Source organism: Lytechinus variegatus, chromosome 4 (genome assembly GCF_018143015.1).
Source record: "Lytechinus variegatus isolate NC3 chromosome 4, Lvar_3.0, whole genome shotgun sequence".
Classification (NCBI taxonomy): domain Eukaryota; kingdom Metazoa; phylum Echinodermata; class Echinoidea; order Temnopleuroida; family Toxopneustidae; genus Lytechinus; species Lytechinus variegatus.
In genome coordinates, this window is record NC_054743.1 from 35,956,377 (window position 1) to 35,972,033 (window position 15,657).

A 15,657-nucleotide genomic window follows, 5' to 3' on the forward strand; every position below is an offset into this window, starting at 1 on the left:
AATGTGCCCAACTGTTGGGTAATATTTTGAACTACATTTTGGGGGACATTAATTTGCCCAACTTTTTAATAAAGTTATTAACCCAACATCTGGGCAAGGCCTTTAATAATCACCAAGAAAAATGGCATAATTTTACTAAGTTGTTGAGTTATTATGATCCCTCCCTGCAATCAATAATACTATTTGTTGGGCATTTTTCATTTGCTTTACACAACAAATGGTCATTACTAACTATTACTTGACTGGGGTTTTGATGTCGATCCGGAGACCTTATCCGAAAGTGCTTTGCATGCACAATAACGCTGCATACAAGTGCAAGTGCATATCTCAAGTGAGTGAAGCAAAAACAAAACAGCGTCAGATATATGTCATGTATGTAGGCCTATTCTGACAAATTCCTTACAAATTATGCTTAACGTAAAGTCCAAAATAAAAAAATTAAAAAAACGTTTAAGCAACTCATCTATGAAAGATTCAGCGAGGCTCCCCAGCCCCCAGTCATCTAGAAGCTCCTCCATATCTTATCGACCGTGTGTAGCATGCTGCAAGCGCAACTCGTGATCGTAAAGTTTCGCAACATTTACCACTCAGCAGGGCAATTACTAGCCCAACAATTGGACATCTGTATTTTGGCAGCGGCAGAGTAAAAATTTGCCTAAGTATTGGGCACATAATGCCCAACAAAACAATAACCAACGTATATATTACCCAACAAAAAAATGACCAACGTAAATTTACTCTTTTTTTTCACAGTGTATAAAATAAATATATTTCACATCGAGGAACGTGAGTTTGGCAGCTTTCCCCTAGAACTTCAAGATTTGATTGATTCGCTCTTTATATGGTTTGCTTTTGTTGAAAAAGGTGTGGAACAACACTAATCTATACACCATATCCCGTGGGGGGGGGGGTTACTTACGTGTAGTATAAATGTATGACGCGTATGTGCCGCGGTCTACACCCCAATTTTCAGCCGAAAATTTTCGTTCCAGAATATCACCAATTTAGAAGAACATATCAATTCATCTTGTTCTCCGTTCCAGAGACTCTCAAATTTGGGTTTCTCTTACCAGTGCGCTACCATGCTGGGTTCTGGAGACCCCCATTTCTTATGTCGTCAGGTCCAAAGCGTTACATTTTTAACAATCGTTGATCCCATAGCCGTTCCGGAGACTACCGTTTTAAGACCAAGTTTAGTTCCAGAGTCCCCTATTTTCAACTTCGATGTGGCACGTAGGATCATGTTATGTTATAATTCGAGTAGCCCCCCTCCTATTTGCAATGCGACAAAGATGTGTGATGATACATGTAAACAACTATCCCAGTACTTTTGTACATATTTCACTTAAACCAAGGAGATATCATATCTCCTTGCTTAAACTGTCTGTTTTTATCACACATATCGGTTAATCTTGTATTCTTTCTATAGGAGGGCATGTAATACAATTTTTTTTTCAAAACATATACATTATAGATAAAGAGTTTATACCACCATAAGAAAGAGCTAAAACAGACATTTGGGTTTTTTTTATAGTCCACCAACGGGAAAGTGCCAAGTGACATCACATATCTTTGTCGCACTGCAAATGAAGGGATCTCCATAGCATTTGTGATCGCAATATTCAAATGCTCGCAACTTTCTTATTATTTGTCCGATTTTTCTCAAATTGTCTTTGTTCTTATTCTTTGATTTTTCTGTTTCCACACAAAGTCTGCATGTTCCAAAGGTTTAAATCCCCTTTAAAATACAAAACAAACTCATGCAGGACAACCAACATACATGTACAGAAACAAAGTTTGAAGATACAGTTATATGTGTCCAACCGTTTTATTACTTCTCTCGTTGACTGTTCATAACAGCAAGTTACATGAACCTTGAAATCTGATTGTTTATAGTTATTATACATTCAAAATATAACAAGAAAACATGAAAACAACATGATTCTGCTATGTCTTGTGACGTCATAATTTCGTTTGCCTCGAGGGGATTGGTGTGTTTTGATATTTCAGCATTTTTCATGACCCAATTGTAGACAGCGCATGCTGACAAGCCTAAAAAAGTCACATCTGAAATCAGACGTTGGTTCACTTTGACCTGATCAATGTCCACCTAAAAGCTAAATGAAATTACTTAAGTACCACCATCGAACTCTGTGCAGTTTTGCCTGGTTAATAACTGTTCGCAGTCAAGTCAAAGTTTGAAATGGACCAATTTTCACTGATTTCATTGACGCTTAGTACAAATTATATGGCCACATCTTGGGCTCTATGAACCGAATCCATCCACATTTGGGTTATGGATGGTATTTATCATGCATGCTCAATCAAGAAATTGTTCCCAAAATGCTGAAATAAAAAAAATACAAAGAAACATTTGACGTCATCGCTTCAATGCTTATTTGCACAAATCTTCACCATTTGGTGTTGATTAAAATAATACTGAGTATGGCAAAATTGCTTTCGGGAAATGCAATGTTCACATTTTTTAAATGAATTCAATCTCAATCTCCAATTAAATGAAATATTACAACCCAGAATTAGATTCTACAGGAAAATCAAGCTGTCCAAAATAGCAAAGTTCGTATCGATTTTTATTCAGGGTTTCGAAAAGACCAATGCTTACCAGTAATTTTAACTCGTTATGTCTATTTATCAGTGTATTATTAATTAGTTTGGCCTAAACGCGATAAACGATAACCACAGAGGTCGACATGGTGAATGTATACTTTAATCTTATATAATGCTTTTTGGAAGACCCTGTGCTAACTAAAAACCCAGAGGAATCATTCGCACAACGCTTAACGTCGAATTGAGAAAGAAAATCTACGGTTGGTGAAGGCAATCGCCTTTCATTTTTAGATCGGTTCCTCTAGTGACTGAGTACTGGTGTGATCCTAATGAAGGATGGTAGCTTCTGACCGCAACTAAAGTACCTGCCGTAGATTCTACCATCGTTACCGACCCTGATAGCCAAGCATTCGCCGCTTTGTTTGGTACTTGACCCATCAACGTAGGACACTTTGCCGTAGTCGATCCTGCTGACCCAGAACCACACGTACCCGTTTGTTCGTGGAGCGATGCAGGCTTTGTCGAGGGCAGGTATGACACCCCCTTCCAGTTCATCTTCAAATTGGATGTTCAGCAAACCGGTTCTCCATAGCCGTCGGTCTACTCCACCCGAGTATTCGCCCTCACACACTGCTTCATCCCAATTGTTGCAGCCCTTTGAGGCTTCAGAATGTGTCTGTAACTCTGGGTTAAATCTGTAAACGTCGTGACGAAAATGAGAGAGATAGAGAGAATAAAAGGGAGAATGAGTGAAGAAAGAATAGTTATTATGTACTATAATTATTTTCATCTTTCCATATTTTACTCTTTTCTTCGTCATGGAGTAATTATCCCCTCCCTTACGAACGTTAGCAATACAGCCATTGTTCACTACCTTCTCCCATGAAGAGTTTCGCAATGACAGATACAACCCGCATTGCGGGATAATTAAGTGCCTTTTCAATATTGCCTACTTGTCCTAGTCCCCGGTCCTAGTCCTGGCCCATTGGACGCTTATTTCAATAACCGGTTGTCACTGAATCGTGCGCCTGTTTAAGCCCGGCGCACACTTCAACCTGTTGTCATAATGATTTTCGGGGGAAAACATGTAAAAGCATTTCATATAAACGTTACAACCATGAAAGTCTCAACTATCAAACGGGTATAAATACTGAGATCGTGCTTTGCATCTGTTGCGAGTCTCTGCGTGAATAAAAGCGATTCAAATTAAAAACCGTAGTGACGTCATTGCAATCTAAAAGTTACTAGTATTAAGCCACTTTGACACAACTCCAACCTCTACCTAAAGATTGTACATTTCGTCCGTCCATAACACTACTTATTTCCAATTTTGTGACCCTTTAGCCTCATAAACTTTATTTATAACTCAAATTGTTGGTCTGTTCCTTATAAAATGCAAGTTATATGCAAGTAGCACTAACAATTATCCCTTGATCTGTAGTAAGTTGGTATATTTTTGGGTGAAGTAAGTCTGCATTCAAGATTGGAAAAGTGAGGAAGCTACTGGACCATACCACAAATGCTAAAGTTACCCATGATTTTGCACCTCCCTTGATTACTGTTATTCTGTTTTTTTCTGGGATCCCATTCTCACATTCCGAACTTTTCGCATTTACTTCTGAGACACTCTGCAACGCACCAATTCCTTTGAAAATGCAAGTTAAAGTGATTGGTTAACATTGGTTTGACTTTAAAAAATCTGAGCTAGAAGGTCACACTTGTCACCTGTGTCTGTGATGTTACAAAAATGAAGCCCAGAAAAAAATGCGTTCGAAAATAATTATTTAGTGCTTCAAAAATTGAAATATAAAGTGACCGGAAACACCATCTTAATTTCATCACATACACTTATGAGTACTATTAAGGTGTCTATAGGACGCCTATTTACAAAATCTGGGTTTACCTTGTAGTTTTAGCTTTTCATTCTCGATAATGGTTGTTTTCAGGGTTAATTAGTTCTAATACATGTACTTGTACACATGTTTCATCTTGGTTTGAGAATTTTTTAAATCGGCTGCTCACAAAATTAAATACCTTTATTCAAAATGGAGGGCGAGAGGCTTTTGTCGAAAGCGGTGGACCGGGACAGCATCGGAATCTCTTGACTCTGGACAACGACATATTTGCAATTGTACGTCCGGTGCAAATCTTCGGATGATCTGCTGCCCCAGTCCACCAACTTTCGACAAAAGCCTCTCAGCTCTCCATTGTTTTTTCAATTGCATTTTCAAAAGAATCATTGCGTTGTAGGGAGTTTCCAATTAGTAAATGCATCCACTCCAAAACTTTCCAAATACAGCTGCAAGACTTGTTACTCTTTTAAGAAAATCTTAATATATTTTCCTGTTTTTCTTAAATTCTTGATTCGTTACCACTGAAAGGTTTTCTTCACGTTCTTTTTCTAACATCTTCTCTTTAACTACATTGGGACTTGGCGGTCTCGTTTTAGTTCTGCGGATTAAGTACCAACTTAATGAAAATAATAGTGTGATTGATTATCCGTTCTTTCCCAACATACATGACGTAAGAATGCTTAACACCCAATTAATGTGTACATCAACCCAACTTACATTTTTATTTGATACAAATTGAATAAGCTACCGTAATCTCTCCATAAGTCTCCCGTCCTTAACATGTAAAATCAGACGCTTTCCCCACAAAACGAACAGTTTAAGGAATTTTTAGAATAAATGTTAATATTTCCTCGTGTATATTAATTCATGAAGCAGTTTAAATTGAAACTTCCTAACATTACTGCTCGGACTACATTTTCTGGGGGTACATATAGCATGAATACCCTTTTCGGGGTTATTGTATTTTTTCTCTATATTATTAAAAAAACCTATTTTTCAAATTTAATTCTTAAAAGGGCCATGCATATTTTCTTGGATTCGGTCTCCTCAAAAACCCACATTGGTACTGATAAAAGTGAAGACACAGTTTATTTTAGAAAGTGCAAAAGTTTTCAGAAGTTTTATTTTGCCAATCAGTGTAAGATCCCTTTGCTTCACCATATCATTTTTTTTAACTAAAATCTCTTTCCTGAATTTAGACATCCGGCAGTGAAAATATTATTCCCAATATTTTGATAGCCTCCGCTAATTTGCCAAAGGAAGCTGCGACATTTTTTTTAGAAAGAGGACATAACGCTAATATAAAGGTTTCAACGTTATTTATCTTTAAGCCTTTAATCTTTTCAAAATCTACGAACATTTTTCCGACTTGATCAATAGATTGGGAGTCCCTTACAAAAGTGTGATATCATACATGTAGAGCGTTTGAGTTCTACATTACAAAAACGAATTCCATGGATGGATTCGTCTTTGAGTAAGGTATTAGCAAGGACCTCGATACAAAGTATGAATAGGGAAAGATGGGATACCTCTGTTTGTCACCTCTTTCAACATTAAAATATCATGTCGGTAAATCGCGGTAACACGATTTAATAAAACTATATTCGTCTATGAGAAGTTAATCACAATTTTATTTTAAAGCTAAGATATACTACTCTGCATTAAAAGCCTTGAACTTTCATTTCAATTTTCCTGCTTTCACAGAATTGCAGCAGAAATGAACACTATGTAGTCAATTTTCAGACTCGGTAATACCGTTTTATTGGCGATTTTTTTTTTGCTGGCGATAAGCGACAAAATTCGAATCAAATGAAGACCAGTATTCTAAAAAAAGGTATTCTTTGCCAAATTTTCTAATTTCTAATAAATGTGGCTTCAGGAAAAAACTACTCAACACACCCCAAATGTATGATAAAATTACAAACGCCAATGCTAACAAAGAACATGTAATTGGTATATTTTGTCTCCTCAGGAAGGCATTCGAAGCACTTTATCATTTCCAAAACTTGATTATAATAGTGTACGAAGCCAATCCCTCTTTTGGTTTCTGGATTATTTAAGAAATCGAAGACATTACGTCATATTTATTGGTTATGACTCTGATTTACTTTCAGTTCATTGTGTTTTCCCTTAAGGCTCTATTTTAGGCCCACTATTATTTCTACTATATGTCAATGACATTATTAATAAATCATACATTTTATCTTTTATATCATTCACTGACGACACAATTATTTATTCTCATGAAAAATCTCACTTCCTTAAACAACATATTAAATCATTAAATGAACAAAGAATCACAGTGGTTTAAAGCAAACAAACTATCTGTGGAAACACAAAAGATCCATTATGTATTCAAACATCATTCTCATATAACCGATAATCCAATTTACTTAATACAGATTTACGGCACGCCATTAGAACCGAAATCTCACTCTTTATTTTTAGGGATTATCATCGATGAAGCTGTATCGTGGATTGAGTATCTGCATCATATCATAATGTGTATATCGAAAAGTATTGGATTAATTTTTCAAGTTAAATTTTATTTAACCTCATTAAACACTATTCGTATTGCATAATTCATAAGTACTCTCATTAATAACATCCTGTAACGTTGTTTAGGCAAATAGTGGTTCTACAAAGCTGACTTCTATTTTAAAATTACAAAAGTGAGTTATTCGCATTTGTGCGGGGTCGCATTTCTTGACAAATAGAGATTTCTTTTATTTCTTAAACAAAAAACACTACAAATTGCCGACTTGTATACTATATAAGTAGCGAACATAATGTTTAAGTATATCAATAATTCACTCCCTTCGTCTTTTGATGACATGTTTAAGTTTTTGAATAATCTTGCAGACAATATTTAATCTTGTTTCACCTTATAATCCTTAAAAGCCACTCTTAAAAGGAATATCATTAAATCTTACTCATCCCATGCTTCAGACTTATTCAGTCTTATTCATCCCAAAGAAGTATCAGTCATATCTTATTCATCCCATTCTCAAAATTAACATAACCACGTATCCACATTCGCCACTTAACACTTTTTGTGTTACTCTAATATTATCTACTTATCACCCGTTCCTGAACCAGCATTGTACCCCTGTTATCAGTAAATATCAATATCAGTCATGAACCTTTTTATGAGGCCGAAATCAATTTCAAGTTTCAAACAGCTCACGATGGCGGTCTCCTGCGTTTATCAAAGAGGAAGTTCACCCTAACTAACCTCAAACCTTCACGAATATTTTTCTCGTTAGGACAGTGGCGTACAATGAGTCACAGCATTGGGGGGGGGGGGGGGGGTGCCAGCAAAAAAATTGAGTCACTTAGTAAGCGCGCGAGGCGCACTCAATTGCCAGGGACCTAATAGAGACATTTTAAGGACTGTGCCATTAAATGGATACGTATCTCAGTGATCAAATAATGCGAACGCAAAGCACGAGCTGAAATTCTTTTGTATTCAGACCTAAAAAGGGACATTATAAGCATTTTTTGTAATTATGATTATGTACCTGTCTCGCTAAACAAACAATGCGAGCACGAAGCATGAGCTATTTTTTTTGTATATAATTGACCCCAAACAGAGACATTTTAATGACTATTTTTAGGGAATACATTAAGAGTATACATATCTCACCAAAGTCATCTAATATGTCTGATGCGAATACAAAGCACTTGCTGATTTTGTTAGAATGAATTCTAAAAAAAGGAAGCACTTTTTGTAGTCATTGTAATCATGATTAACATACGCTCACACAAATCAAATATTGCGAGCGCGAGGCGAGAGCTGAAAATTTCAGAATTTCAGACCTGAAGAGGAAGTTCCAGCTGAAATTTGGGAAATTCAGACCTAAAGAGGGGTATTCTAAGCCTTGTTTGTAATAATTCACTAAGACAATGTGCATTTAATTAACCAATTGATGCGAAGCGTGAGCTGATTTTTTTATATTGATATCAGAAAAAGGGACAGTTAAAGGACTAATTTTAAGAATTCATAACGAGCAGACATATCTTACTAATCCACTAATGCGAAAAGCACGGACTGAAATGTATCGTGTTCAGACCTTAAAAGATTGCAATAATTATAAGTAGTCATGAAAAATAAACATATATCACTAGATAAAACAATAACTCGAAGTGCGAGGAAATATATTTGGTGTATTTTGACTTGAAAACGGGATGTTTTGATATAACACGATTATCTCGTCAAGCAGACAATGCGAGCACCAGGAACGATGAAAACATAGGCCCTGAGCAAATTATGTTTCCTAAAATTAGGAAAAAAACATTTATTGTGTTATATAACATAATATATGTAATGTAATAGAACATAATATCATGCACAGTAATTTTTACTTTCCCTCTACGTTTCTCTTTATTTCGCCCTCTTTTTCTCATTTCCCCCCGTAGTTCCGCCATTGCGTTAGCGTGTATTTTCCCTTTAATTGTTATTAAAGTATTTTTTAAATTACATTTTGTTATTACTAAGTGAAGTTTATGCTGACATCGTTATATATTGTATTCGTTATGACTGTGTTTATATACATATATATATCTATATATATATAAATTATTTTATTACATAATCATGTAATCACGATTGATATCATGAATTGTAGGCCTATATCATTTTGAATGCAGTAGTCATTGTAATAAAAAACAAAACAAATAGATAATATGAAGAAATATGTTCAATATAAAGAAGCATGATTTTGACAGCTTTCCCCAAGAAAACGTCAAGTTTTGATTGATACGCACTGTACATATAGCGTTGAATTTTGTTGACAAAATGTTTGAAAACAACACGCACCTGTACACCATTCCTGGTGCCGCTGAGTTACCCCAGCACGTCAGGAAGCCACCTTCACCATAAACCCAAGCGTCTGCACTCGATGCTTTACTGCAGTCACAGGCGGGTCGAGCACGATCGCCGGTCCATTTCGGCCAACACCCAGGAAAGTTTGGCTCACCGAGAGATGCAGAGACGACACCAACTCCCACCAGCAGGAGAGCGATTGCTACTTGCCACGTCATGTTGTTGTCTGCCTCAGCGAGAAGAACAAAGATGTCGATCGCAAGACTGATCCGAAGCAAAATGATCTGGAATCCGCCCGAAATGATTAGATATAATATTAGAGATAGGCCTTCGAGATAATCACCTGACGCTAAATAGCATCTGTTCTTTTTGTTATCCTTATGCTAGCCTTGGAGGAATGATCGATTTCGTAAAATTTGTGTGTCTGTGTATTAATTTTTTTTAGACGTGTGGTGAAATAATTGGTCAGCACACACACTAGATCAACTCCCCAAGGTCCAAAATTCTGTGAACGTGTAACCCTCGTCTCTACCGAAAGGTCGTAACTGTATTCTAAACCCACAGAATTGGAGCGTATGCATTTGAGCTCTGCTCCACATTTAGCGTCGAAGTATGCATTTTCTAGACAATTTTTGTATCTACTTTATTTAATTTATTCAGTGTTGTGAGAGAGCACTAAGTATTTCAAGCAGAATTACCCAGACATAGGAAGATGACGGCTCCCTACACGAATATTCTCTCGAGTGACTGCGGGGGTCATTGCCATTGGACGGTGGACAGCATCGGCGACAAACAAAAAGGAAAACGGGTCTGTTTTCAAGAGTATATCGGCGCGAACGCCTAAATTGGAAAAAAAAATATCACGATGGCCTGAAATCCAAATAGAGTATGGTATTTGCACCGAATTCGACAGTAAGCCCATCTATCCCCCAAACTGTACCAACGACAGCAAAATATCAACACACATCATACATTTAGTGCTTGCAGCAGTTGGCCCCATGCAGTCGTCACTCCCAAGTCAAGTCATTTAATGGGAGTGAGACCCCCGTGCACATAAATCACTTGATATCCAATGAAGATGTTGACTTCGCTGAAGGCTAAAAAACCGTTAGATTCTGTACGATAATTCAATTTCTAATTTGTTTTATGAATAAAATGAAGATTTTCGGGTTTTATATTTGTATTTTTGCATGTAAATATAAACTTCTTTCCTAACAGAAGTCAGATATTCATGTAAAGGTGTTCATTGTTTTAGACTTGGTCAGTCCAAGCATAAAAATTCTAGAGGACGACCTGCATGGTGAGCAATGAAAGTTCAAGAAAAAGTCGTTATGAAACCATTCGCTAAAATTGTTTACCACATCCCATGAAACAAAAACGCGTTCCAAGGTTTCATCTTTATTTCTACAAAGAAGCAAAAAGAGCATCATTAATTTTATTTATACGGCCCAAACATTATTTAACTGGTAGGAGGTTATGATTGATTTTGAAGACATTCAAAGTCTTGAAGAACTCAACAACGTTGTCATTATAAAAACCATACGGATCACTGAGGCGGCTAAAAAAACAGATGAAAAAGATGGACTGTTAATTTGCATAAACATGGCCTATAGTCAGACACATATAGAACTGTAAAGGACCAGGAGCAAAGGCCAGTGAAAAATGAGTTCGTACAACTCACACAACAGAAAAGGTTTGACACCGTAGGTAGTTAGTATACACCCTCTAGACACTGGTGGATCCAGGGAAGGGGGGGGGGGGCAAAGCTAGATCACTGCTAGGTAGGTGGCAGTCTCAAGTTGTGTTATCACTTTTTTATACGGTCGAATTAAAAGGACAAGTCCACCCCAACGAAAAAATGATTTGAATAAAAAGAGAAAAATTCAACAAGCATAACACTGAAAATTTCATTAAAATCGGATGTAAAATAAGAAAGTTATGACATTTTAAAGTTTCGCTTCATTTCACAAAACAGTTATATGCACAGCTCGGTCGGTATGCAAATGAGGGAACTGATGACATTACTCACTATTTCTTTTGTATTTATTATATGAAATATTTTGATTTCTCGTCATTGTCATGTGAAATGAAGTTTCATTCCTCCCTGAACACGTGGAATTCCATTATTTTAACATTTTGTGCTTCAGGCAGGGAGGTCCTAATCATCAAATTCGTAAAAATTAAAATATTGTATAATTCAAACAATAAAAAACCAAAAAGAAATAGTGAGTGAGTGACATCATCGGCTCTCTCATTTGGATGTAACTGGCTCGTTCAAGTAACTATTTTGTTAAAAATAAGCGAAACTTTGAAATGTCATAACTTTCTTATTTTACATCCGAATTTGATGGAATTTTCAGCATTGTGCTTGCCTGATTTTTCTTTATTGATTCAAATCAACATTTTTCTGAGGTGGACTTGACTTTTAAAGAGCAATGTAAAAATTAATAGGAAAATAATGAAAAAAAAAAAATCACTAACCTTCAAATGGGAACGTGAAATGTAAGTTGCCATATCTCAGTTTGCATATGCCACAAATACGTAATTGATGAATCAACATGTTGCTGCGTGACAGCTCTAACGTAACAGCAACATTTAAAAGTGAAATTTAGATATCGAATCTTCAAAATAGAAATGCATTAATGACCAGTATCCATTTCCATCTAAAGTAGATATGAAAATATTGAGACGATGAAATGTTTTTTTTTCTGTGTTTGAATATGTGGCGATCTCTAAACTATAGTTGGAATAAATAAGCGTTTTCATAACAAAATAAGATTTTTAAACATTTTCAGATGTGTTTTAACAACCCTGTGGACTGCTACTTTCAATATTGTAGTACTGTTAGTTTGGGATCCATATGCTTGATTCCGTATGCATAATAAGCAAGCAAATGTTATTGCTAATAAAGCTCAAGCAATTGCTAACTGCCTAGTAGTATTTGCTCGACGATTAAAGCTATTGCTAAAATCGTATGTATTAAACGAACATTTTGCTTGTGCATTAAAAGCATTTGCTTGGGTTTTTTTCAAACTCCGTCAGAGCAGCTTGAGCGTTTGCTTGACCAGGGTTTATTATCACGCTTATGCACTCGAGAGAGGACCCAAAGGTGTGCAGTATAGCCTGTACATTAACACGTTTTCTCCCTAGTTAAATGTATAGCGGTAAAACCGAATGCAAACTATACAAATTTATTAATCCGAAACAAGTTAAAGTAATAGTTTTACACCACGTCCTAGGAATGAATAGATGAGAGAAGCGGTATTTTGCACTGCCACACCTTTGCAAGAAAAGGGGTAAAGCACAAGCAAAACGTTATGCGTGCGAAATAAAGCAATTGGTAATCCATGATCTTTTGCTTGGTTTGCAATTGCTTGTGCTTGAAGCAATTGCTTTCCAGCAATTTATAGTCAAGCAAAGCCAAACGTTGTTTAAATTATACCTGTCTCCATTTACAAAGCCTATGGCGGCCATTTTGAATGTCAAAGGACAACATTGTTCACCTGCATGGCCAATATGTAATATATTAAGATAGAAATCATGTTTTCAGTTAATATTTTGCTCATACATCACATTTACATGCATTTTTGGTCCTAACTCTTGTGAAAATTAGTTTACCCCTTCGCATGTCAAACAATAATTTAGTTAGGCTTGTGGCAGCCATTTTGAATTTCAAAATACAGTATCTATCCCCTATATGGCAGAAGAAATGCTGCATGTCATAAAAATCATGTTTACAGATAATATTTCACTCATTCAACACAATTATATAGTCAAGCAAACCCAGATTCTGTCAATTTCATCTGTCCCATTTTACATGATACATAATAGGGCCCATGGCGGCCGTTTTGAATGTCAAAATACAGCATTTATCTCATGCATTACACACAAAAAAAAATTTCAGACAATATTTTACTCGTAGATCACATCAGAATTACATGCATTTTACGGTTCTTACTCTTTGGCAATTCCATAAAAAAGGTACATACGACCCCCTCTATGTGGGACCTTCTCTGATTTCTTGTTCTTTTGACAGTCTGTAATGCTTTCAAATGACCATGACTTGGTCAGTTTATGAAGTGAAGTCAAACTTGAGAAAAATAGGGGTCGGGCATACAAAAAAATATTTTATGGAATTGCCCTCTCGTGAAAATTAGTCTCCCGATTGGCATTGTACATACTACAGATGGGGCATATGGTGGCCATTTTGAATTACGAAATACAGCCTTTAATTACCTACATGGCAAAGGAAATCATGTTGTCAGACGGTGTTTCAATAATATATCACAACTATAGACATTTATCATATGTGTTTACTAACCTATGTTGAATTATAATATAATTGGAAATAGAGTATCTATCTTAAGTGTAACTTTTATTTGAAATAAAGTAACATTGTACTTAGAAAAACTCGATTACTAAATACCATTTTGTAAGATTTAAAAGTAGAATAATAATCCAGTCAAAATCGATTTTTTTTTCACTCTTTGGTGATAGCCAAATGTACCAAGAGCTGGAAATTAAAGTCGGAGTTAAAGCTTTGGTAAAAATTTATCTCTACATAGACGGTCTTTAAAAAAAAATCAGTAGTAGTGCTGCGGTCATCATCATCATCATCACTATACCGTCAATATTATTATTATCATCATCATCATTATCATTAGTAGTAGTAGTAGTACTACTACTACTACTAGTAGAAGTAGTAGTAGTATACGAATTGTTGTGGCTAGAATATCTGCAAGCTATAGACTATCATTGGTCAAAATAATGGTTCTAAGTTCCCAGCATCCTGGATGGTGTTCCTGCGGTAGTTCTGGAAATCTAGTGGGGCGTGTTAGGCTGCATCTTACAGATATACGGGAGCTTCCAATCACAGGGTACGACTCGCATGGTGCCGTCTTTTGTTTTCATGGCCACGCATTCCTCCCCTTCTTCAAGATGATCGGGTAGTCCGGCAGCACTGGAGAAAGTGTGCCTGCTGGTGGATCTTCCGTCTGAGTAATAAAGTCTATCCTCCTCAATCCGTTCCACACCAATCCAAATGAGATCGCCTAACGGGACGCAGGGATCGTCACAGCTTTCCAGCAGAGCTTCTTCTAACTCTCCGCGTGAGATGTAAGAGCCGAGGTGAGATAGGATGATGGAGGCTACGTCATCTCCCTTGCAGATGGCTTCGGCCCATCCCTGGCAACGTTCCTCGGCTTCGTCCTTGGTGAGTCTCTCGAGGGAACATAAATATTGCATATTGTTCCAGTAGTGCCATCCTACCACCGGCTCTCGGAGGCAGTCTGGCTTCGGATTAAAGACAGGGTAGCAAGGCTTGGGTGTGGGTGGCTCATCTATGACAAGGAGATTTGCATCACACGACGCAACAAGAGTTGCTGCCAAAAGCAGGAACACTTCGAGACGCATTCTCGATCAGGAAGCAAAGCAACGATGGAAACACGGAATTATCAGAGATGCTGCACTCGAAAGAAGAATATCAGTCTGTCGACTGCTGGTTATATTAGAAATGGCATTTTTTATGTGTTTTCAGTCATACTTATATTGTTCAAAACCACCAGAATGCATTCCTCCGTTTCAGGGGGAAAATATTCCCACGAAAACTTGTTCACAAGAAAGAATTATGCCATAATAATGGCGACAATGTATTGAACGGCGGGGCAATGGCTAGCCAAGGACCGTGGCTATTTGGCGCCTCTTTAGTGTTTACCATTCTAAACGTGAGCTTAGCTAATGGCCCATTGCTCCTTGGCGCCAGTACGACCGTTTGTTATACTGCGACACTTTCTTTGTTTATAGTAACAACAATATCCCTTTAATAATAATATCCTCACAAATCATATTTTCCTCGTGACCCCCCCCCCCCCCGATGAAATATGGCATGATTCACAAAAAGCATCCGTATTCTACTATATTGAACTCATGGTCTATGATTATTAAACACTTTAAACAATAATCATACAGACTATAAATTTCACAAAGATCACATGATTTAATATCTGACCTTTGCCACATTTTGTCCCAAAATGTCCATCCGCCGTCCACCTCAAAGCTTAGTTTAGCCAAGGAACTGAGGTAAAGGACTTGACTCAAACAACCTTAAGGTTTCCTCTTTCACTGAACTCTCTTTTTTAATTGAACATTCTCATCGAACTGTACCCTTTAAAAAATGCTCACGAGTTGTGACAGTACCAGAGATATAGTTTGGAACAACTGACTTTACCATTGATACCTCTAGCCAAAATTTGTTATCGCAATGAATTAACTTTTGTTTAACGCTGCAAATAATAATGATATAAACTCTTAATCTGAAAGTTATACTCTGGCTTAAAGGATAACGCTTTAATCCTCGCCCTTAATATTGTCGAGTGTGTTTGAAAATGAATAAAGCTGTTCTAAATATAAAAG

General features: G+C 36.7%; 1 protein-coding gene across 1 annotated transcript; it reads right to left on the minus strand.

Annotated features, from left to right (window-relative positions):
- Positions 1-2,027: 2,027 nt before the first annotated feature.
- LOC121413943 lies at positions 2,028-9,556 on the minus strand. Its single transcript, XM_041606961.1, has 2 exons — positions 9,241-9,556; positions 2,028-3,263 (listed from the first exon to the last, which is right to left on the minus strand). Exons 1-2 carry the CDS (start codon positions 9,462-9,464, stop codon positions 2,870-2,872), a joined length of 618 nt encoding a protein of 205 aa, XP_041462895.1. The 5' UTR covers positions 9,465-9,556; the 3' UTR covers positions 2,028-2,869.
- Positions 9,557-15,657: the final 6,101 nt, after the last annotated feature.

Excerpts from the sequence above, each read along its gene's own strand:
- LOC121413943 (XM_041606961.1), bottom strand. The coding sequence starts at position 9,464 with ATGACGTGGCAAGTAGCAATCGCTCTCCTGCTGGTGGGAGTTGGTGTC. Across the intron at positions 3,264-9,240 it reads GCACCAGGAATGGTGTACAG|ATTTAACCCAGAGTTACAGA; the intron begins GTGCGTGTTGTT and ends CGACGTTTACAG.